Here is a 24,132-nt window from a genome sequence, read left to right as displayed (position 1 = left end):
GTCTGCTGATCCCATCCAAGATCCTGGCTCAGGGTTCCAGTCACCTCTGATCACACACAAGAGTCACGAAGAGCATTTAAGTGGAATGATGAGACTTGGCTTTCTTTGTTTGGCTGGGAAGACCCCAACTGTACCTAATGTGTGCCAAGACCTAACTGGGAAGAAGAGCATTTCTGTTGTGATACACACACTAGCACAGCCCTGTGGCCATGGAACCAGCAATTAGAGCAGCCTCAAGCTACTCCGGGTTGTACCAAGAACCCAGTGGGCTCCAGGAGGGAGGCAGACCCAAGACCAGTAGCTGCCAGTCATCCCAAACCTGTGTTCAACTGGACACAACAAACCAGTCACCACTGCCCTGTGTCCCAGACCAGCTCAAGGCACTGAGACTTGCTTGTGTGCATCCCTTCTGCAGGCACTGGAATTTGCTCTACTCAGACTCTCCTCTTCCCTACAGTTCTGGTGAGAAACCAGTCCAACTCATAAGGCCTCTCCGAGCAAAATGGTCTGGAAAAGGGTCAAGAAATTCTTCCTGTCGAGAGCCTGGAGCTTGTTAATTTACAGGGGCTGAGGAGTCAGTTCTGGATGTGTGTGGTTCAGTCATTTCCCAGGTTTATGCCGAAAATTTGTAGAATATCTGAGGCAGATCCCACTTCTCCTATCCAACTTCCAAGTGGTCTGTTTGCAGAGTCAGGATAACAGCACAGATTGTTTTATGTTCAGGTTTCCTTTGACAGCACCATGTGCAGAACTTACTTCAAATCAAGGACAAAATTATGCAAGAACACAATCCAAAAAAGACACAATTTCTGGAGCAGCTCCAAATCCTTTCTGGGCTCTTCCTTGGTGAAAAAAAGGAAGACCATTGTCCAAGGTCTAGCTGAAGTGCATTGAAAAGGGAGGGAGGAGGTGGGATTACAAGCAAATACTTTTTCCCTGAGAATTTAAAAGACCAGGAGAAACACGTTTCTGGGAAGCCTGTTATAAAATAATAATAAAAGGCCAGCTGCCAATTTAGTCGATATCTGCAACAAATCAAGCATGAACCACTCCAGGAGAAGAAATTATTTCAGAACTCAGCTGTTCTTTTTGCTCCAGACTGCCAGAGGGGACATCTACAGGAAGCATATTCTGCGCTTCTGGACAGCTGCAAACAATGGAATCCACTCCAGGAAGGATGGTGGCAGGTAACAAAAAAGGACACTAAACTTCTGATGGTTGGCATTGGAAAGGCTGGTGCTGGGGAGCTAGAATCCCCTTAGCACCTGGTGAAGGAGGGCTGCAAGCTGGCACAGGGGGGGCAGAAGATCCCCCAAGTCCCTGCTGACTCTAATCAGAAGAGCAAAGTGGAAACAGCACATGGACACACAGGTTGTTCCTGGCTGAAGCTGCTCTAAGGCCTTTGAAGAGGTTGTGAGCAGAGGGACCTACCAATCTCCTCCATGCTCTTGTCTCAGAGGTACAGGGAGGCTGGAGGACCAAGGCCAGTGTTACAGAGATCAGAAATGCAGGTCAAACCTGCATCTTTGCCTCCTCTCCTTTCTCCTCCAAGGCTGCATCATGGCATCTTTCACAAACCACAGCAGCAGGTCTTCTGTCTTGGTGCAACGAGGAAGCCGTGGAACATTGTCAGCACTTTGCCAGGTTGCAGGCAGACAGAGGTGAAGTCTGTTTATCCATCAGCAGCCCTCCCCGAGAATCATCCATGTCATTGGGAGAGCCATTTTATGGGAAACACTATGTTCAGTTCAAAGGCTTCTGCATTCTCCAATAACTGTCGCCCTCTGGAATCCAGAAACTCTAAAGGTACACCACTTCAAAAGCCAAGATTTCTTATCTTCAATCTGTGATTGAATGATAAAAACACCCAAGGAGAATGAACATTCTCAAGCAGTAAGATGAGAAATGACTGTACCATGTAGAAGGCACTTGGGTCCCCTGGGTTCCTGTGGACACGGAGTCATCTTTTCTGGCAGATGAGCAGTGACAGTGCAGATCTTCACATTTGGGTAACTCTTTCCTGCCCTTCCATACACATCTGTTCAATGGCCATCTGCTTTTAGCAAGTGGTATCTTGGAGCTCATCAGAAAAGGAAATCATTTTGCCAAAGCAAGGAATCCAGGCTTTCAAATGATACGAAATAATTAGGTCTGTTTTGTGCGGCACATAAAATCTTAATGGAATCCGTCACTGAGCTTTCCCTCTGTTCATCAGCTGTCAGAGCAGCCTGGTTGGAAGGCAGGCTGTTGTTCATGAGGCTGGAGTTGCCTGCTGAAGACACTTGATGACTCCCACATCTATCCTTTGTTAGGAAAAACTGATTTTTACATATGGCAGGAGTTCGGGTAACTTATTGCAGTTAGAAATTGATCCTATCTGAAAAGTCTTGATCTGGATTCAAGTTCTTCCCAAAAGAAATAGCCTTGAAATTCATGCTTTTGGCATGACTACATTGCTTACAGATAGAGCTATGGATTCACACACTCCTCCAGGCTTCAAGCCCTTCCCAGAATGGAATGACTGGAATTGCTGGGGCTTCCTGGGGCTACAGCTACACCAGAATAGTGGTTGTGACTTTATTTCATCATATGGGGCTTTCCCCATGTTTCCTGTGGGGAACATGGGCAAGATGAGCCTACAGTGGCACAAGAAGTTAATGGCAGAGACAACTCCCCTGAAGATCAGGGCTGTTGTGTCCAAGGGCTGCTCTCCCCTCACACACACAGGAGATGTGGAGGACCACGGCTTCTGGTTTCTGCCCTACCCAGCTCTTTAAACGCCTAAAGGGGCAAGTCTGGGAGAACTGGAAGATGCTGTTCATCCCCTGTCCTTCCACCCCAGCTGGCCCTGCACTGGAGGAGAATGAGGAGGGAGCAGTTCATTGTGATCCAGCCCACGAGCCTTCCAGGATGATGGTTCTGTTCAGCTGTGTCCTTCAAGGCCTGAGGAGCTGAGGTGTGGGGTGAGCATCACATTACTCAGTGGCAGTGGTGCTGGGCTGACACCCACAGATTGTCACACACCTTTGGCTGTGTGTCTCCATGCAGAGGTCTCTGGGCCACACAGGGAGAAAATTGTCAGCTCTGGGATTCTCCAAGCTGGGCACAGGGATGCCTGGGTCACCAGGAGAGCTCAGAAGCTGGCTCCATCTGCTCAGTGAATGCACATCCAGGGCACCACCTCATGCTCACTCTGCAGGAGCCCAGGGGCAGGTACAGGTGTGCTCTGGGTACCTACATGCCCAGCACTGGCAACCAGACTGCACTGGTTATTCAGTCACTATTAGGCTTGGGGGGTTGAGGGGTGAGATGCTTTTGGGCTTTCTGGCTGTGAACCAGAGGGGAAAAAGTCTCACATCCCATTCCACATCCCTCAGACTATGCAGCCCCACTTCAACCTCCTCAAGAAATTTCATTTTAAGGATAACATAATGTGTGTCTCTGTTTTTTTATTGCAGGTTTAAAGGGGAGAAATAAACAACTTGCAGTGGCCACAAAGCAGCACAGAGAGGTGAAGAGCTGTGTGCTAAACCTGGGCCCAGGAGATACAGATAGGAGAGGTAAAGGACAGGTCCCAGCAAGGGACCACCTCCAGTCACGGAGGAGAGGGGACCCAAGTTTCCCTGAAGCTGCAGAGGAGAAAGGGAAAAGAGGGGAAAAGAAACAGCCAGGACAAACATATCCTTAGAGGAAGAAAATCCAGGAAAAGTCAACAGTGAGACACACACAAAAAGAGGAAAATACAAATCCTCACCCCCCTACCCCTGCCCCTCTTGTGTCCCCTTCTGAACCTGCACAGCTCAAACTGCAATTGCCAGGAGAATTTCAGAGCTCCCGCTCCTCTGGCAGCTGCACAAAGGTCTCCTCTCCCCCAGCCAAGTAGTTTCCATATTGACACAAGAACTCCACTCACTTACTTGCACGACAGCTGATTAATCCCCTCGATGTAGTAGCACACCCCACCATTGACACAATAGGACTTGGCTGTTTCGTTGCATTTTCTGGCGTGCCCGGACCAGGAGGAGAGAGTTGTGGTTACTGCAGGGGAAAACAAAAACACACACAAAAAAGGATATATTGTTATTTCCTTTGTTGGGCAATTCTGCTTCCTCAGATGGTTTTCAGCTAGTTTGTTTGCCAAAGTAAAAACCCCAGAGCGACAAAACCTCGGCCTGTGCCTTCAGACCCACCTTCACCTCTCCGGGTCCTGGGGCTGCAACCTGACCTTTCCTTTTCCAGAAAAACTGGCCAAGTGAGTGAGGAGTTGAAGGCACATCTTCCTCTGAGCGGCCAGCATGTCAGGGCAAGGTCATCTTATTGGCAAGCTGCAGGGAAGAGTGCCCCTTTCCCACCTCTGCTTGCCCTCCCCTTGTGCTCAGAACCCTGGGACATCAGGCAGGCAGCAGGTCAAGAGAAAGATGTGCTGGAGAGTCACAGACTCGTGGTGACCTGCTGCTGAGGCCTGAGCACATCATGATACTGAAGATACTGAGATAGTGAAGAGGACATTGCACTGCTTCGTATCATTGGGAGGGAGTAAGTTTTCAGAGCCAGAAGCAAGTGCCATCCTTGTCCCAGGAGCAGGTCTAACACAAGCAAGATCAGCTCCATCTCTCCCTCCCATTTTCTGAGTGTTTCCCTGTCCTGCCTCAACGACAGAAGTCCAGCAGGAGAAGTCCTGCTGGGAACAACCCAGCAGAAGTTCAGCAGGAGAAGTCAGTCAGCCCCAGTTCACGCTGAGAGAGAGGCAGCCAGCGTGACTCAAGTTTCCTGGGACACAGGTGCTTTTTCCAAATCTAAAATTTCTTTCTGGAGAGAAGCTTTCCAGACATGCGAGCTACAAAAAAACTCCCCAAAACCCTGAAGGTAGTCTGCAGAATTTCCTGTAATTCCTGTCTCTGAATGACTCAGACAAACTTACAGCCCAAAACAGATTCTCCACAGGTAAGACAGAGGCTTCTAAGAAGGGAAAAACCTTTTGTTAGAGCAACTGATACAGGTCACAAAAGCTGAGCAGCTTTGGGAAATGCAGACCCATCTTCACATAACTCAGAGAAGGGCTGGGCACTCAAAAGCATTGGTTTTTTACGACTGAATACTTAACATCACTAAAGACAGTCCCCTTTCCTGGACTACCCACCTTGCCCAGACCCTAACACAGTTACACCTCCAGCAGTGTGGCTACTACCTACTTTCCAGCACCTCTTATGTTGCAATCAAGGTTTCTGAGGAGCTACTCTCTTCCATCCTGTTTTCCAAAGCATAAATGAACCTTATGGAGAGGTCAGTGACTTCAGACCCGTTCCTGAGACAGAACTCCTCATTGACACAGGATTTGAGGAAGAAGGCTTGAACCAGAGCCCCAGGCAGGAGCTACTCAGAACTACAGGAGGAGCAGCAGGGCAAGACGCAGCCTGCCCTGGAGGGAGCTGGGGCTGCTCCCCACTCCTCAGGCAGCCCCTGTGCTCATCCCTCCTTTGCAGAGGCTCAGAGGCTGCATCCCACACCACCAGAGCCAAGGGGTGCATTCCCATGCTCTGGCTCCAGCCCAGCACCTGCTGGGCACATCCAGGCTCTCCCAGGTAAAGGAGGGCTCCCAGCACCCTGTGAAGCCTCTCACATGTGGGTCATGCTTGGCACCTGAGCAACCAGACAAGCTGGTTCTGGCTCTCCTGCTTTTAGGACTCTGCCTGCATGGGGTCTGTGCTTCTCCAAACGGGGAGTTTCTCCCTGGGCTGTGCCCAGCTGGAGCAGCCCACGCTGTTACCTGTGCTCAGCTCAAGGCAGAGCCAAGCTCACTGCATTGTCCCACTCCATTGTCTTCCATTCCCACAGGGAAGCCAACGCCTCCCACTGTCTGGCAGCAGCGGGGCTGTGCACGGAGCAGAGCTGTTTCCATGCCTGGCCTTGAATAACCATCGCCTCTGGCTCTGTATTTTCACAGTCACCCAGGGCACAGCGAGCTGTCCCAAAGTGCTCTGCACAGCAGACATGGCAAATGCTTCAGCAAAGACCCAAAGTGCTCAGAGCCCTGGGACAGCAGAGAGCTGCTCCCTCCGAGGGCACGTCCTGCCAGCCAGCTGGGAGCCAAATGTGGGCAGAGTGTGCACACACTGCAGTGTCTGCAGAGGGTGACATGACCAAGCCTCCAGTGAAGGGCTTGCAAAAAACCCTCAAATATGAAAACTTCCAAACTTCTGTAGGAAATTCAGCTCTCCCTTCCAGTTAAGATTAATGGTAACTAGAAGCCAAAGCCATTATGAGTCTGTATAATTTATTTGGAGAATGCAGATTCATTATACAGACGAGGGTGTATAATTCATACCTTTATGAGATAGTAGCACATTTCTAGTGGGGAAAGCAGAGATGTGGGTCTCTGACAAACTGCAAGTGTGCCATCAGTTCAGGGAGCACTGAAACTCCATGAACCAAAGCACTGGTGCAAATTGAAAGGCACATGGATGAAGAACAAGCACAGCCTGCAGGGAGCCATCACCCCTGCAGCCATCAAACATATCACTTGGTAGAAAGCAAAGCGATCCGTCTGGCAAAGTCTTGCATCATAAATCCTACAGGAAAGGATTCTGGAGCAAGGCTTCCCACAGCAAGGGAGGAGCAGAGAGGGAGAACTAAAAACAGAGCCCAGAAACCTCCCCATAGAAAACACATCAGGTAACAAGGTACCCAATTCCCCAAGAGAGGTGGATGGGAAGATGTTGTGTGACGTTGTGATACCAGCTAGAGATTGCATGGGATCTTCATGCCATAGAAACAGTTTTGTCCCTTCTAAATTTTGTTCCTTTTAAACAAATTAAAAGGAGCCTAGCACGAATGAGGCTCCTTTTCCTCTTCCAGGAGGAGAGCTCTCAGTAGAGCTGTGCCTGTCTGGAAAATATATGGTTGATCACCTCTCCTAGAAGCATCTTGCTAATGTCATTATCCTTTAATCTCTGTTTTCTGCAAAAAAAACCCTGTTCTGCCTTTTATCCCAAAGAAGCACAAAGTGTTTTGAACTGAATCACAGACTCATATTACTGTGGTGCATTTGTCAGCAGCAGAGATGTAGCAAAGGCCACAAAGAGAGGCAGCAAGCCCAGTTCCCTGCTGAGAAGCATCATGAAATGAGTCCATTTTAGACTGTGAATTGAGCAGTACTGGTCAAACCAAAGCCCTGCCTAGTCCCTAACAGTGGCCAGGGGATGATGTTTGAGGAAGAAGATCAACATGAGCATGCAATAATAATTTTCTTCTGGCCATCTAAGATGAGCAGCTCAGAGACAACCTAAATCATCCACAGTGTCATTACATTCAGTGGCCTTTGCTGGGTTTCTCTGGTTGCTGTTTGAACAAACCTAATCTTGTAGCACCCACAATGTTTGTGACAAGAGCTCCAGTGTTATGGACAGTGTGCAAAGGCACAGCTCCACTTAATCCTTTTAACCTGCCCTTTTCTGGCTCTTGTACCAGAAAAATACAGTCATCATCCCCCCTTGTTTCCCCTGTGCTACCTGTGGCCTTACAGGTGCCTTGCAGGCACAGGCAGCATCTTCTTTCCTAGCTGGAAAGCAATGATTTCTTTAGTGGCTTCTTAGACAGAGGTTGATCCAGCTGAAGATCTTTTTTGGCTCATCTCTGATTCAGTTTTTCCCCTTGGAAGTGGTGAGACCGTACTGCATACATGATATTTATGGGATATTTATTCCACTCACAGGAATTCCTGATGTTCATGTTGAGGTTTAGATGTACTGAATACAGATCTCTATGTGTTATAACCCTTGAATCTCACTGTTGTGTGGTAACACAGAGTCTGGAGCCTTCCAAGGTGCCTGATTGCTCTGGGATGTTGCTGCAGCTGGGACATGAGGGCAACTATTTTGGGAGCAAGGATGGAGAGACCTGCCAATTCAGAGAGAAGCTCTGGTGGGGGGACAGAGGGAAGCAAAATGTCTCGCTTAGAAACTATTAACTGAAAACTATTAACTTGAAATGTGGCCCTCTGTGACACCACGTGGCTGTAGATCATGGACCTGCCCCCTGAAGCATGAGACCAAGGGAGATTTCAGTGGGTTTCCATCACACTAGTGGGATAATTCCCAGATTCACAAGTTACTTCATGTTTATCTGTATTCCCCCATCAGTCTGGGGCCCTGGAAATACCTTGACAACCTGATCCTGAGTCACCCACAGTTTGATGACTGATGTTGGTCAAGTGAACCTCACACAGTTTATTTGCAGCCATGCAGGTACATTCACCTCTGTGCCAAACACGGGGCAGGAGTGCCTGGTGATCCAGAAACTACTTTACAAACCTATTCCACCTTAGCTCACATAGTACCAGGCAGATTTTACCCCCTTTTGCGTGGTGTGGCAGAATAAGGCCTTCATTCAGGCTCCAACACAACTCCATCTATCCCAAATGACTTGAAAGTTGTAAAATTGCTGGGATAAATGGAGATCTGAATAAGCAAGGGAACAGGTTAGGGTGGTAGCTGCAAACTGGGTGGAATGGGACATGATGAGGGGGTTGTGCAGTAACATGAATCATGCACCAATGGCTTCCCTTGGTTCTTAAACAAATTAAAAGCAGGAAACAGGAAGCTGTGCATGAGGAAAGCTATGGAAAGGAAGTGGTGACATTTCTTTTTGACCAGTGGGAATAAGCAAGGTGCCCCTGAGACACACAAACTAGCCAGAAAGCTTCTGCAGGGTGAAAGAAGGGTTGGAGCAGCTCAACGATCAGCAGGTCAGATCTCCAGCTGGAATCAGTCCTGGGACGGGGAACAAAGCAGAAGGGAGTGTGGAGGTGAGGACAGGGGAAAGAGGGGAGTAAGGAGGTGAGGACAGGGGAAAGAGGGGAGTAAGGAGGTGAGGACAGGGGAAAGAGGGGAGTAAGGAGGTGAGGACAGGGGAAAGAGGGCGGCCTCTAGATGGATATGTTTGCAAACAATCTGCAGCCACATTTTATTGTTGCTGCTCCAGCCAGTGAGGACAGTGCAGCACAAACACATGAGAGATTCAGAGCACTGGAGTCATTCAGAGTGTCTGTTTTCCACCACACGCCCCAGTTATTCAGGACTAACATCAATGGCAGGGCAGCAGAGAGGAGAGCCAGGGGCAGGGACTGTGCCAGGTGGACTTCCCTTCACACAACCCACCTACGCAGAAAGGCCATTAATGATTGTGCAGGGATTCTTACACAATTCCTGCCACCCACGTCATTTAACCTTTACAGGCAGCTCACCAGCCTGTTCTCAGAAGTCTGGTGAAATAGTCCCCCTGCAAAGAGTTAATTAATGCAGCTTGGACTATAAATTATAGTTAATTTTTCACGAACTACAGCTACTGTCGAGCAGAGCAGGGAGACAGTGATAATTTCACTGCTCCTTTTCTTCTTTATAAATAACTTTGGCTGGTGGATTCATAGAGTACAGACACTTTATTCTCTCAATATTTAGACATTCAGTTAGACAGATGAACTCAGCTGGTTGGGGAGTGTATACAGATTGCCTGCTCTGTATATGCCTCATGTACTTACTGATAAAACACAGAATTGCTGAGGTTCCCCTCAACAGAGTTCACCCAACTGCTTGTCAGAAGGACATGGATGAGAAGGTGTCTGGCCAAGTTATTCCTTAGTTGTAGCACTGTAATCCTGGTGTGAGCCACACTAAACCCATGATTTACACTGATTAGTACATGCAGGGGCTGTTGATCCTGACCATTCTCTCTGTGGTAAATTTCTGTAAGTCTGAAATGACACCTCCTCTCTTAATAAACCTGAGCAGAGCCTGGAGGTTACCTGCTGCTTTCTGTACCAAAAATCAGAAGGGTCTGTGCAGATTGGGGACTCTGGAGCTCATAAAAATTCTGCTCCTGTGCGTTTATTCATTTGGAAATGACCAAATATTTACCCCCACGTTTTACTGAAATAGGTCTTGCTGGAATCGTGTTTCCAGTTTCTGAGGGATCATTAAGACCAATAGCTGCAGGTCAGGAGTTCATCCCAAAATACAAACGGCTTCAGGACACTCATCTTGGAGCATCAGATGCTGCTGATCAAAACAACACTGGTAGCATTTCCCACCTTTCCCATCTGCACTGTTCAGGAGTTTCACTGAGGAGCAAGCTGAAAGGTTTCTGAGTGCCCAGGGACTGCCTGTTCCCACAGGCCAGGTAGCTATTGCAGGGACAAAGTCCTATGTTATTATAAAGCTTCTAGTTGCTCCTCCAGAATGATCTCATCAGCTTTATGAAGGAGCCCTTCCTATGCTTTTCTCTGCCACAGGGGTCCCAGAATGCATTTTCTTTTCCCAAATGCCCATCATCAATTGTAATAGCAGCAACATGATACTTCAATGAGGGGATTTGTTCAGCAACCTAAAAATCCTTCTGCAGAGCCAATGCCAGCATGAATCCTTCGCAGTCAGGGCAGCTGAAGCCCAAGAAGTGAAGCAACATGCCAGGATGACACGATGGAGCCAGACAGAGCCTGGTACACAGCCTGCTGCTCTGAACGTGGGCTCACAGCCTCAGTGCTTCCAGGGACATCAGATCCCATCCCAGCCTTCACCCTGCCCTTCTTTGCCTTCAGAGTCACAGCTTGTTTTTACGCCACATCTTGAGCAGGAGCTGTGTGGCTACTTAAAAAATACACAGTGAGCAAAATAAGCAACAACCAGGATCTGGCAGGAGCCACCTCACAGCTCTCTGCAGCCTGACAGCAAGATCTCCACCACACTCACCTCAAGGTCCCACGTCTGTGTGTGTGTGCAGGTTCTGCTCAATTACAACCACACCTCTGGTCCTGGGGTTTGAATTATCTGAGCAAAGACCACGCCAAGACTTATTTTTAGTCTAATATTGAAAACTGGTCTGTCCACATGGCTGGACTTCTGCCTGTTCTGCTCATGCTCTGGGCTGGCTGGACACCCTTCAACTCTAAACCAAGAGCACCATTTGCATCATGTTTGCAGCACTGCTGGCTCTGGAGAGCACAGTGCCTTCAGACTGGAGGGGCCAGAGACTGACCAGCCAACTAACATGGTCACTCAGTAAAGGCCATGACAGACTGGACTTGAGACAAGGTTTTGGGGAGTTGGCTGACCCATATGTGGCACTTGTTACTGTGGTGTGTGTGCTGAAGCTTTGACTGGACTAGATGTGACTCACACAGCACATCACAGCAGAGACATCACTGAGCCTTCATGCAAGTCCAGCAGGCCTGTCTCGCCTGGGAGAGACAAAGTGAGGTAAACATTTCCAACACCCAGCCATCTAAGCATTGGGAAGGTATTAAACTGGAGAGGGATAACCTGAGTGAATCTAAATGAATCAGTCTACAGACTTAGTCCAGTGGCATTGCCAAGATGACAGCTACGAAATCTGTGGACCCAAACTGGTGTGTGGAGAGTTAGACTTTGCTAGAGAAAGAACTGTTTCACCCACCCCTCCCACAGGGATCTTTACAGGGAGTTCAGGGAGGGCTTGTGATCCTCAGCAGCTGAAATAAAGGCCCCAAAACTCAGTCCAGAGAGCCCAACTCTCATTCAGATAAATCACAATATCCCCCAATCCTCATGTTCCCAGCAAAACTCAGCACTGCCTCTTCTGCTCTTTCTCCCTCTTCCACCTCCTCCTGTGATCCCAAACCTCTCTTTGCTGCTGAGCACCCACAGCCAAGGGTAGAGTGAGGCCACTCACCAGGTCAGCTGGACAGTGAACTTGGGGCATGAGCAGAGTCCAGGTGAGCAGCTACAATGATCCACGTTAGTTTAGAGCATCTGCCAACCACTGGCAGATCCTCTGGTACCCTGGCAGTATCCAAACCATGCTTCCTCCACCCAGTCTGTCTTCTCTTCCTACCCTCAAGGCTTCACCTGTTTTTTGAATTCAAGGGAATGAACTAGAGAACTCAACAGCAGAAAACAAGCAGAGGGGATTACCTGCTCTTTTCAGAGATTTCAAAAATTATCTTAAATTTTTCAAATGAAATTCTGATAGCGTTTTGCTATCCTTGTCCTGCATAAACCTTACATCTCAGAATGCTCTACAGGTTGCTCTGAACCTTCTTCCACTTTCGCCTCCACCAGAATGCTTCTAAATGTGGGCACTGATTCCTATTCTGTTTACCAAACTTGTCTATCACCACGGACTCCTGAACCTTGTTTAGCTGCTTCAAGCTGCACAGTGACAGGATCACGTTACCCTTTTGAGTCCCCTGGATGTTGAAATGAGCATAAAGGACCTTTCTCTCTGCATCAGGGCACATGATCAAGTTACCACATCCCTGCAAGTTCTTGCGTGTGAGCTGAGACACTGTGACCACCCAACTGCACAACCTTAGCCCGTGACACACACAAGACAACGTGTCCTCCTTAATGCTTTTCCACCATGGATGGGGCTGCTGCAACTACCTTTGTTTACTGGGCTCCATGGGGAGACTTCTTGGTAAGAGTAGCAGGCACCACTCCTTGAACCTCAGTGCTCAAGTAGCTCTAGGGCTGCTCTAGTCTGACAGTGCTCCACCAAAAATACTCAGGGGAAGGTGTCAGATTGTGTCACCGTGTCACTGTGTCACCATGATGTGCAGCATCATGGAAAGACTTTCCCAGGCAGCAGGTTTCCTTTCTGAATCTGGCCCTCAGAGGGCAGCCTGGCCATGTGGATCAAAGCTGGACACTACACCCCTATGACCAGGTCAGGACTCATCCCACTCCATGGTCCACCTTCCTACAGCTTCTAAATGGCTCTGCTTCATCTGAAGGGATCCACACACCACTGAAGGAAGCTGAGTGATGCCTCATGCCAAGCTCATACCAGGTAGTGGGGGCTTCAGGAAACCCAGCTCTCTGTCTGGTAGGTCCCAGTACTCACCCTGGGTATAGGGTCACATCCACATGGGCTGGACAAGGAAGCAAGGCAGAGTGGATCCCAGACAGCTCTCAAATGCAGCGCTGTCAGATCCCAGGTCTCCCAAGTGTGCTGTCTATGGTCCCAAATCCAGACTGGTGGCAGGGTTGTCACTACACCAGAACCTCCATGAGATCCTTGGGTTTCTCCAAACTGTCATGAGACCTGTGAGGCCCACACCAAACAGTGTCCCTGCCAAAGGGAACCAGAGCTCCTGCTCCAGTGTGTAGGCAAGGGGAGCAGCAGCTGGGGAAGAGATCCCCTGCAGTTCATCGTGACAATGCAGATGTTTCCAAGGACCAGTGGTACCAATCTGCCTCCTTGCACTCTGCAGCCTCCTGTCACGGGAAGGTGCAGAGATGCAGAGCAGCTGGACAAAAAATACACTTCCAGGGAAAAAAGTTACCCAAGAATGGAGACAGAGCACCTTGGAAACCTGGGCTGCACTTTGAGAGCTGTCTGCCTTGTGCCAAGGATGCAGCAGAGTCCAGAGGTCTGTGGCCACTGGAGAACAGGAGGAGGAAGTCTGGCCTCACTCAGAATGTGGCAGGATTTTCTAGTAGCTACACTTTGAGGTGGTAAGAAAGGCGTTGACAGTGCTCCAAGGGGAAAATACATGATATCCCACTGCTTTCCCCATTATCTCCCCACAGGCAGTACACACGTGCAGTTCTATGACAGATCATCAGTCACCATAAAAATCAGAGAGACTCTGAGCTTTTTAGATAACAATTGAGAGAGATCACAAAAAAGGAATGTGAAGGAAAAAGTCAATTACAACCTTAATTCTGGAGACTTTGCCATCTCTTCCCATCATTAGAAAAAGCCAAACAGTCAGGGATGATGGACCCCCAGAGGAAAGAAGTTTCCCAAAAGGAGAAATTTCTGTGTTTCCTTTCTGAGATTTGGCTTTTAAGAAAATAGCATTTATCTTATACGATGCAAAGAAGTAGCATGGATCTCTCCTGGCGAAAACAGAGGAAAAATCCTGGGGAAGGATCACGGCATTAATGATGCTGTGTCTCAGCTTGGTGTCTCCAGTGCAGTGCAAGGCTGAGCACTACACAAGAGCACATTTTAAGTGCAGTTTTCTAATCAGAAAAGCTTTTAAAGGATACCTGGTCAGTGCCTGCTGTGGTTGCAATCAGATTTCCTTTAAAATCATAAAAGGCTGAGCTTTCCAAGTAGGGAACATCCCCATAAAATCTGTAAAGCAGAATTGCCAACGGTGAGGCACAGCCAGCTCTGGGCATCAGGAGCTGGGATGGAAACACAGCACAGATCTCAGAATACCCTCCTGGTCCTGACTTCCCAGGGGCTTTAGATGGGATCCTGGTGGAATCCCCACTGGGGAGAGACCCTCTGACACAGACATAACACCCTCCACCAGAAAGACCTGAGCCAACATCCAGGCACTGGGACCCCAGATCCACACCTTGTCCGTGCTCTGGTTTTTATTGCTCTGGGCCCATTTCCTACTGCATTTGGGACAACTGAATAGGAGGGAATGGTGAAAAGCATTTCAGCCACATTGAATCAAATTAAAAGTTTGGGGCAATCTCTTCTTGCTTTCTGGAGACTCAAGAAAAAATGGGAGAGAAGGGCACAGATGGATTTTCTGCGATTTTCTTATGACTTATGTTTAGAAGACTCACATCTCTTTTCTTGTGCTTCCTAGAGCCTACTTTAGTTTTATCACCTATCCTCAAAAAAAAAAACCCAAACCCAAACCCAAAAACAAAGCAATAAATAAATAGTAATAAAAAGACCCCTGCTAAATCAAAGGCTGCAACAAGCACATCTTGCAAGTATCAATAATTCCATGCACTGAAAGAGCTGGGAATGCTTAAAATTCAGTTGCAATTTGAAGTAGCACGTTCTTCAAGCTGCCATTGCAATAGTTATCAACCTCTCCCTCTCTGAGATAGACACCAACAACAAAAATCAGATTTTTTGAAAGATCTAGGGAAAGATCAGTGGCTTCGGGAAAAATCAGAGAGAAGGAGTGATTAAAGAAGGTTCCAGGAGGCAATAAAGCATTTATGCAAAATGTCTCATAATAACAAACAAATCAGGGGAAAGCAGCTGTATGGGGGGAGCGGGGGGGAGAGGTACTTACACTCTTCTTCCATAACAACTATTTTAGTTTCTGAGGCTGGTAAGACTTGTGGTGCTTTCGTTGTTCCTGGGGAAATTAAGGTAAGAAAGTAGTGAACAAAATGTCTCTTTTGAGCAGGGCAGAGTGGGCTTAGCTACTGTGGGGAGGAGGAGAGGGGCAGGTGCTGCTGGGGGGCACAGGCTGGGGGGCTGCCAAGGTGTTAGTGCTGGTTTAGGGCATGCCCAGGTGGGGATCGGGGTGACAGAGGCAGGACAAGGAGTGTCCCTGAGGGGGAGATGGCACAGGACATGTTGTCCCCTCACCCTGAAGGGTCTTGTGTCATTGAGGGTCTCTGTCACAATAAAGAGGCAGAAATGGCTCAGGGCTCACCTGGCAGGGGACAAGTGAAAGTGTGGGAGGTTTTCTCAGCCCTGATGGCCGTGAGAGTGCAAAGATGGGATCACAGGACAGGGTAATGGGAAAAGTGAGGAGTTTAAGAAAAGGTGGGATCCTCTGAAGAGCCTCCATCCCACAGGTAAGTGCAGCTCTGCAGCACAAACTAATACTGGAACAAGAGGATGAGGAACATGAAGCAGATGAAGGCCGTTGGCAGGAGCCTGGGCTGAGGGTGCAGAACCCTGTCAGAGACAGGGGTGAGACCACCACGAACAGCTAAAAAGCACAGAGGATTTTTTGGTACAAGTTTGATTTTTCCTGCAGTGTTCGAGCAAAGGGGAGTGGGGGGAGGGCAGTTACGGAGGTGCCTAAAAATTTTCTGTGGAAGAAAAGAGTCTGAAACAGTCACATCTCACCTGTGCCATCATGGTCATGTGATATAAACATTAGACTGTTCAATAAAGAGAACTGGGAAAGGGGACATTTTCCTAAGAAAGCGTCTAATCAACCTCAAAGTCATAAAAATCTGCAAATAGCACCAAAGCACAGTATATTTTGTTTGAGCCCAGAAACATTTCCTCAGAAATTAACACTGTCCCAAAGCTTCTCAATGCAAAAAGCATTTATTTCTTATCTGGATGTTTTGTGGAAATACTGGAATTGCAGAGGGAGGTGAGGTGAGGGCTTGGCTGATGGACAGTTTCTAAGTGCCAAGGAGTCACTGCACTGCAGCCACTGTCTCTCTAAAGATGTGGTGGGCTTGGTGATCTGCAACAGATCTGCATGGCTGAAAAGCTGCTTTCCTGAAACTGGTATCAACTGTAAAGTGGTACTGGAACAGAGCAAAGAGCACTTTGCAATGGCAACCCTGCCTGGCCAGGCTGAGAGACTTTCAGCGGCAGAGGCTGAACCTCAGACCTCCCTTCCATGGCCTGAGGGTTCCCTGTCTGAGCTCCTTCTCTGCCAGCCAGGACACCAGCAGGATCAGAAGATCCCGTCTCTGGTCTCTGCATCCCTGGAAGGCAACAGCATGTGGGGCTGAGGACACCTCGTGATACTCATCTCAAGACTCGACAGCTTAGGCCACCTCTTGCAATGCCACCTCTCTACAGGGGCACCCAGAGATGTCCTCAAACCTTGTGTGTCTGTATCACAAGATGTGGTGTTAGCTCAGGACTTTTTCCCAGTCCTGGATTCACCCTCCCGTATCACAGCAGCATCACAGGACCTCCCAAACCACTGCTGTCAGGTCAGAGATTGTGCTTCCAGCAGCTGGTCCCAGAGCACCAGTCCCAGCCAGCCTGCCCGGGACAGGCTGATGCACCAGGGACAGAACAGCTGCAAAGGAGCAGGATATAAAGCAGCAGGACACATGGAGACAGCAATAGCTGGAGTGACCTTCTGGGGAGAAGGGGAAGGCTCGAGGGGAGGCCAGCTCTGATTAATTGCTATGAACTGCTAGAACTTCACAGTTCTAGCACAGAGAACGCTGTGCTGAGGCTCAGCCACAACAGGATCAGTGCTAAGGAGCCTGGGGAAGAAGGGACAGGAGAAAACACATGTGTGGATTCAGGTGCCCTGATGAGTTTCTACTGAAAGGTGTCACAGAAGAAGGGAGCTTGCAGAAGCGACGAAAGCTGTGGAGATCCCAAGAAAGCCCAGCACTACGGGAAGAGGAAAACTCCAGCACAGCACATGCTGGGCACTGATGAAGGCTGCTCAAACTCTGGATAGCTCCAGAGGAAAGAGGAAAAAAGAGTCCAGAGTGGGGTGGCAGGGCTGCAAAAGACTCCAGTGTCATCTTGGCTACCTTTGCAGGGGGCTACAAGTGGCCCTGCTGTGCTGGCAGGGGGTTGCAGACAGCAGCAAGGTGTTCATGCAGCTGAGCAGCCAGTCAAGGGCAGATTGGCAAAGCAGATGAGAAAATGGATCAATCCAGGCAAGAAACCCACTGGATCTGCAGCTGAGCAACAAGCCAAGGGCAGATTGGCACAGCAGCTGAGACAATGGATTAATCCAGGCACGGAATCCACTGGATCTGCAGCAACTTGCAGCCTGCAGCTCCCACTAGGAAAAGGTAGAGGCTAGAACTTTGTGTGTCTTTTGCTGTTTTTCAGGTCTCAGCACATTTCTGGGCAACTCAGGTGTGTCCCCATCCCTGCTGTGAGTGGTCCTTGCCACACAGCATGTCTTCCTGTTGAGGGAATCCTCAGGGAACCCTGAGAGTTGCTGCCTGTTAATGTGGTGATGGGGCAGCCCAGGCATGAGGAGAGCACTGCCCCAGCTGCTTTCTTGGGACACATTCCCTATCACGATCAGAAATAAACCCAGCAAAACAGCAGGCCTGACTTCACAGACATGGGACATTCAGGCAGGGAGGGCTGAGCATGGATGGCCTTCCTCCAGACCCTGCAAGCACTGGGATGGTACAGGCAGAATAACCGAGGGGAGGCTTCGTGGTACCGCAGCTTCACAGAACAAAAGGTTCAGGATGGCAAACACCGCTGAGGCAGAGGTTAATGGAGAAAATACCACCAGAAAGCAGCAGGAGAAAGCTACCTTCCCTCACACTGGGCTGATGCTACTGAGAGCACAAAAAACTGAGTCCCGGCAAAGGCTGCAGAGCCCAGAGCTAAGGCTGCCACAGTGGCCAGTTGTGAATGGCAGGAGGAAGAGCTTAGGAAAGAGAGTCATCCCCTCCCTAGCTGTGCCCTCACAGCTTCTGGCAGCCACTGTAGGGACTTTCTGAGCCGGAGGGAGCATCCAAACCATAGTGTTAAGCAATATAATTATTATGACCAAGATAATAATAAAACCACCTAACCTCAGACTCCATCCGCTGAGCTCTAAGAGATGGAGCACACATTCTAGGATGAAAACCAGAAGCAACTTCACTCATCACAAAGCTATGGTCTAATTACTTGTCTTCTGGTGAGTTTTGCTTCTCAGAAATTCTTTAAAAAATGAAAACATCAAGCCCACCAGCTTTCTTTCCTCCTTACCCCTTTTAAAAAAAAATACATAGACTGTAAGTTTATTTAAAATGTAAATTAACCACATTGCCAGTGACAGATAACAAAGATAAACATTTATGCTAAGCTGCATTTTTCTTATCTCCCAAAAGATTGTTTTACTCAATATCCTGAAAGCATGAAACAAAATACAAGACAGACCATGTGCAGAACCTCCCGCTCTCTGTGGAATGGCAGACAGCTCGAGACATTTGCTGGCTTCTTCACTTACCACTTTTCACATTCAGGCTGCCTTTTGCGGTGTCTTTCCCTAAAATGTTCTCGGCTTCACAGCTGTACTCCCCAGCATCCTCCAGCTTCACCTTGTTGAACTGCAGTCTGGAAATCTTTCTGTTGAAAAGTACAGCAGACATTTCTTACTCGGTTGCTGACCATCCTCATGAACTGACAACCATTCCTGGCCCTGGGATGCTGCCTGGAGGGTCACCCCTGCCTGACCTCACAAGCCTGGACAGGATTTGGACAAAGCCCCTTCCCAGGATTTCCTGAGTGAACATCTCCCTCTGAACCCAGCGCTCTCGGTGTGTTGCATGGTTTGGTCTGACACCTGCCCGCACTCACACAGAAAGGCTTGTGAGGGGTTGAGCCCAAGAGTCCCAACAGCCCAGCCCATCTTTCCACACTGGAGAGAAGCCACTTTCCTGATGGACAGCAGGATCTGTCTGCTAGATGGAGATGTGGAGAGGACATGCATGTTCTGCACCTTCCTCAGCAGGGATGCCGAGCACTCCGGTGCTTCACCAGCCTCATCCAGCAGTGCCATGCACTCAACACAAACACCCACGAGGTCCAGGGGGGCTCATCCCTCTCCAGCCTGCAAATCCAACCCCCAGGATTTGCCCTGGACAGAGCTGGTAGCTTCATCTAGGCCCACAAATAGGGCAAGTGCTTTGTCTGCCCCAAATACACCCGCTCCAGTGGACTACAGATATGTGGGGCTGAGCTGCACACACTCATCTTACCGGCCAGAAGTGCCTCGAAAGAGCAGGAGAGGGTGTGTGTGACGATTTTAGGTGTCACCTAAGAGCCTGTGCTGCTGCTGCTCCGTGGCAGAGGGAGCGGCTCTGCGGCAGAGCTCTGCGGCGCTGCGGGAAGGCCTTTCCCACTGGCTATGACTCATTCCTGGGATGTCTCTGACTAACAGGCAAAACCTTTTGTTGCCTAGTTTAGCAGAGATCTATAGGAGCCTTCAACACACACTGAATGCCACTTATGAGACCGCAGTGGGACTCCCACGAGTCCCTCTGTTTTACTACATTTCCTTCCATTTTAGCCATCTTATCAAAACCCACCCTACCTGCTCTTCTCATAACAACATCTCTTTCTGCCTTTCACCCCAATCTTTTACCTCAGGTCTGTGTCACACAGTCACTGCATTTAGAGACTCAGAAGCACTGCCAGCTTTAGAAAGAGGTCCCAGTGGCCTATGTTGCTGAAGGCAAATAAAATTCCATTTTATGTGGAAAATAATCATTAGCCTTGGACATACTTGCAATGCTACACGTGTCATATGAGAAGGACTTTTCTTTGGGCTGTGCAAATCATCATGGTCCATAGGAAGCCCTTCACAGAAGCTCACTGGCATCTTTTTAACACCCCGACAAGCTGTTCTCCTGGGAGGCACGGCGCAAGGACACAGCAGGGACATCTCACTAGTTATATTAGTAAATTAAAAGCACTTGGAGACAACTTGGTAGAGCTCCCAGGGCTCAGGCGCTGCCCTGTTTTACAGGATGCGGTCAAGTGCTCAACTGCACGAGCTGGGGCCACATGTGGAGCAGTTTCCAAATGAATGTTGACAGGATGCAAAGACCTCTCGAATCCCTCTGACTGCAGGTCTCCCCGATCCACTCGTGCCGTTACTTGGGCCACCACATTCCAACACGGGTGCCCAAAGAAGCCAGGTGGTTCAGGGTGCTGCAGAGCTGCCTGGACTCCCAGCACCATTCCCTTCTCTGAATGTTCTCTCAGAGCAACCTGTGACAGCCCTGGGCACTGTGGCCCTCCCTGCTGTGCTGCCTTAGGAGACAGCAGCACCCAAGGGACAGCAAAGCACTTAAGGGTGTCCAGTGCCTGTTGCTGCAGTTGGTTCCTGCACCTTCCTGGGATGTACAATGGCTGTGGGCTCTGTTGAGCTGTTCAACTCCCTCCACAGAAGCAGGTGTGGAAATGCTCATCAAAGGGGCGAGATGGCTCCTGGTGCTACAACATGCAACCCCAAGACTGTCCCCAGCCCAGCCATTACTTTCTTCCATCTGTCTCAACCCTCTTTTGCCAGAACACATCATTTGTTTTACACCCCCCCCCCCAGGAGAGGCTGCAGTTATTGCTGCTACACATTGAAGAGATGCAGGCAGCACGTGCTGAAAGCAGCTTGGAAGAACAAGGCTCTAACTCAGAGTCCATAGAAAATACCCCCCTGGCAGACCAGCACACTGAGACTCTGCCAGAGCTGAAAGCATCGATGGTCACGCTGCCTTCAGCTGCTGGAGGACAGATGTTCTACTCATAATTGGCTGCATCACAATCTCAATCCACAGCACATTTCACCAGGTGTAGCAACTGGAAAAGTCCACTACGGCATTAGAATAACACCTAGGAATGTGATCTCTTACAGATAAGGGGTTTTAGTCCCAAAGATATGAATTAAGGTGTTATTGGTGACACAAAAGGGTAATGAAAGGGGCCACGCTTGACAGATTCATCACCAAGAATAGGATGAGAGACATCTGGTCTTTTACCTGGAGGAGAATGTGAGCAGAATAAAGAGTGATGTTGGCATTTAGAGCATAGCAGCATCAAAGTGAAACCAAAGGGGATTATTTTGTTTTAATGTACAAGACTCGTACTGTCAAAAGAGCTTATTTTTACTTGTCAACACAGTTTGTTGAAATTCTCCTGGATTGTAAGATCCCCCTGAAAAATCAAGAGCTTTTTCTTGCTGTTCATACCTCAGGCCAGTGGCGTGGCCACTCTTGGTCTTCACACTGTGCTGTATAAATGTCAGGTAACAGACTTGGGGGAAAAGAGATGAAGGGTAGAGATATGGATCAGCTTTAATGTGGAGCCTAGCCACTGTAAAGAGAATTTTCCTCTTCTGGGAAGCACTGAAACAGCCAGAGAGACACCTTGCTTCACAGCATTAGCCAAGGACCTTTTAATTAACATGGATAAGGCCTGAAGAAGAACTGAGCTGAAGGATGTCAAAGAGACTAGTCCTTGCTTGATCTGTGTGTGCCAAAGGTGACTAGTCTGTCTCTGGTCTTTTTTACCATCTCCAAGTGCTACTGAAGCATCTCAAAACTCCTTTGGAAATCAGTTTTTCAAGGTCATGTTCTTCCTCCTGCTGCCCCCAAGGGCAGGTACTTTGTCCTCGTGCGGGTTGAGGGATGATTTTACACAAACACCAAGTAGCAGTGTCCGAGGAATTCTGCTGTGCCCTGGAGTTTTGGATGAAGCCTCGTGGGCAGTGTGTCTCCTGGGGACAGCAGTCCCTGGGAGAGCCCTACATGTGCATTCACAAGGGTGCCTGGTTGCCAGAGGATGCCATTCTTCTGGAGGAAGTCATTGCCCCGGGCTGTTTGCTCAGTGAAAGGGCCAGGGTCACTGACAGATCCCATCATTTCACTGCAGTGCAACTCTGTTGACATCTCTTTACTCCGGGGGAAAATCTGCCTCATTGTCTTTCCTGACCCTCAGCACATATGACTTAGCCACTCACTAATTATCTCCTGTAGTGCCAGTGGAGGGATAAGCCATGGGGAATATGCTGTCTGCAAGCACTGAGGGATAGGATTCACAAGGAGACCTTCAGCCTGGCCAAAAGAAGATCCCCCAAAATACCTTTCTGGCCAAGAGAAAAGAGTCCCCCAGAGGGCAGTTTGGAGGGATGAGTAAATCACCCTCTGCAGTGCCAATCTCCAGACTACAATGGGAAACAGGGAGATCAGCCCTTGGCCAGGACCTACACAAAGATCCTGGCAAATTCTGGCTGAGAAGGATGGCTTCACTGGCTGTAATTTAGACATCTCAGAGTTAGACATCTAAATGTGAGCTTGGACCCTGAGGCCTCCAGCGCAATCAGAGGAGAAGAAACAGGCCTTGCATCTCAGCCAAGGAGGAACTTCTCATGACAGCAGTCGTGTTCCCACCAGCACTTTGGTCAAGCTTGAATCATTTTTCTCCTCTTACCTACTGCCAAGTGGAAATGGGGCCGTTTTCCCAGGTCATCTGCTTGCAAAGCCATTCATGTCAGAGCGTGGGAGCAGGAGAGCAGCTGCCATGAGCTGCCTCCAAGACACCTACACTGAGGACTCCGTGTTCCCTGTGAGAGTTCAGCCACTTCTGCATCGTTCTGGACAAGAATAGCTCTAGGATTACTACTGGTGTAGTGTTTTATTAGTCTTCTAAAAATAGGGTAGCTACCACATGAGTAATGAAGAAGTCAAGGAATCAGCTGATGAAGAGAATTTGGATGCTACACCACATGGAGCCCCAAAATTGTCAATGAAGAGCACTGCACATGGTAAACACACCTGAAACCCTAGGAAAAGGAAATTCCCAACCATGACCCTTGCAAAGGACACACTGGCTGCACTGCCATGGTTACCCATTAACTCCATTCCCCTCTGTTTGCTCGGAGAGCCAGTGGCAGGAGGCACACTGGAATTGCCTAGAGCAGGAAGGCCAGCAATGGCTGTAACATGCACTGATTACATCCTGCCAGAGATTTAATTGGTGCCTACGTGCTGTCCTGGCACTCTGCACCGCGCTGCTTTTGCCCTGGGAGAGCAGGTTAATGATTGGCAAGAAGATTCAGAATATCCAGGTTACAATCCACAAGTGCTGTCCAGCAGCCATCAAACACTGGGCAGCCCCACCAGCTGGAGCAGGGGCTCTCAGGGAACACATTTATTTTCCCCAGCACTCAGTGGGATAAAATAAGGCAGAAGGGATCACTGCAATGCACGGACAGCATGGGGATGGCCATGGCAAAGCCCCTCTGTCCAGCAGGGCAGGAACAGCCAGGAGCATCCTCTCCCTTGAATAACCATCCATGTGGAAGCCACCCCGACCTCTTCCTTGCCTTTCAGCTGTTCTCAGCAGAGCACAGCAGAGCTGGGCAAGATGGCTGTGCTTGCAGTGCTTGAGAAAAACTCATGTCCTACACTGGCTGCTGTGTGCTCCAGAGCGTGATCTGGCCAGCTCAGTGTTAGCCACAGAAAGATGGGAAAGGGGACAAAAATGCCCTCAAGCAAAGCAATCAAATAAAAGGGGTAAGGGTGGGAAGGTTTGGACTTTTCAGCTCGGCCATCATCCCTTCTGCAGTGGGCAAAGGCCTCCTTCCTCCTCCCCTCACACCATCGTCTGCCCCGCTCCGTGTTTGACCTGCTGGGACAGTGGGGAACAGTGCATGTCCTTGTGGTGCCCAGGACGGGACCAACCATCCCCTGACCCCCTCTGCCTGTTCTCTCCTACCCCTGTCCCCCGACATTAAAGTGCTGTTCTAACCTGAAAAGCAGATTTGCCCCTTCTCTGCTCAGCAGTGCTGTGGTCTCTCTGTGCCCAGGCTTGGGACAGGCTGATTTTAAGAGGAAGACTCGACCAGTCCTCACTCTGCAGAGCTGACACTGACACTGGTCTCAGAGCTGGAGTCACTTCTGGGTTGGGCAGTGTCAACACAAGGGGAAAAGATCG

At 49.2% G+C, this 24,132-nt stretch overlaps 1 protein-coding gene across 5 annotated transcripts in view; it reads right to left on the bottom strand.

Annotated features, from left to right (window-relative positions):
- Positions 1 to 24,132, bottom strand: part of NRG2 (neuregulin 2) — a 160,682-nt gene that overhangs the window by 28,704 nt on the left and 107,846 nt on the right. For 3 of the 5 annotated variants that reach the window (XM_064671523.1, XM_064671522.1, XM_064671524.1), the window contains exons 3-5: positions 18,647 to 18,765; positions 15,029 to 15,094; positions 3,918 to 4,038 (exon numbers count right to left, since the gene is read on the bottom strand). In XM_064671523.1, the coding sequence (XP_064527593.1) occupies positions 3,918 to 4,038; positions 15,029 to 15,094; positions 18,647 to 18,765 (306 nt within the window). The remainder of the gene's footprint in view (positions 1 to 3,917; positions 4,039 to 15,028; positions 15,095 to 18,646; positions 18,766 to 24,132) is intronic. The other 2 variants (XM_064671526.1, XM_064671525.1) reach the window with 1 other exon arrangement.

Source organism: Pseudopipra pipra, chromosome 15, assembly GCF_036250125.1.
Source record: "Pseudopipra pipra isolate bDixPip1 chromosome 15, bDixPip1.hap1, whole genome shotgun sequence".
Taxonomy (NCBI): domain Eukaryota; kingdom Metazoa; phylum Chordata; class Aves; order Passeriformes; family Pipridae; genus Pseudopipra; species Pseudopipra pipra.
This window is presented reverse-complemented; position numbering and strand designations above follow the sequence as displayed.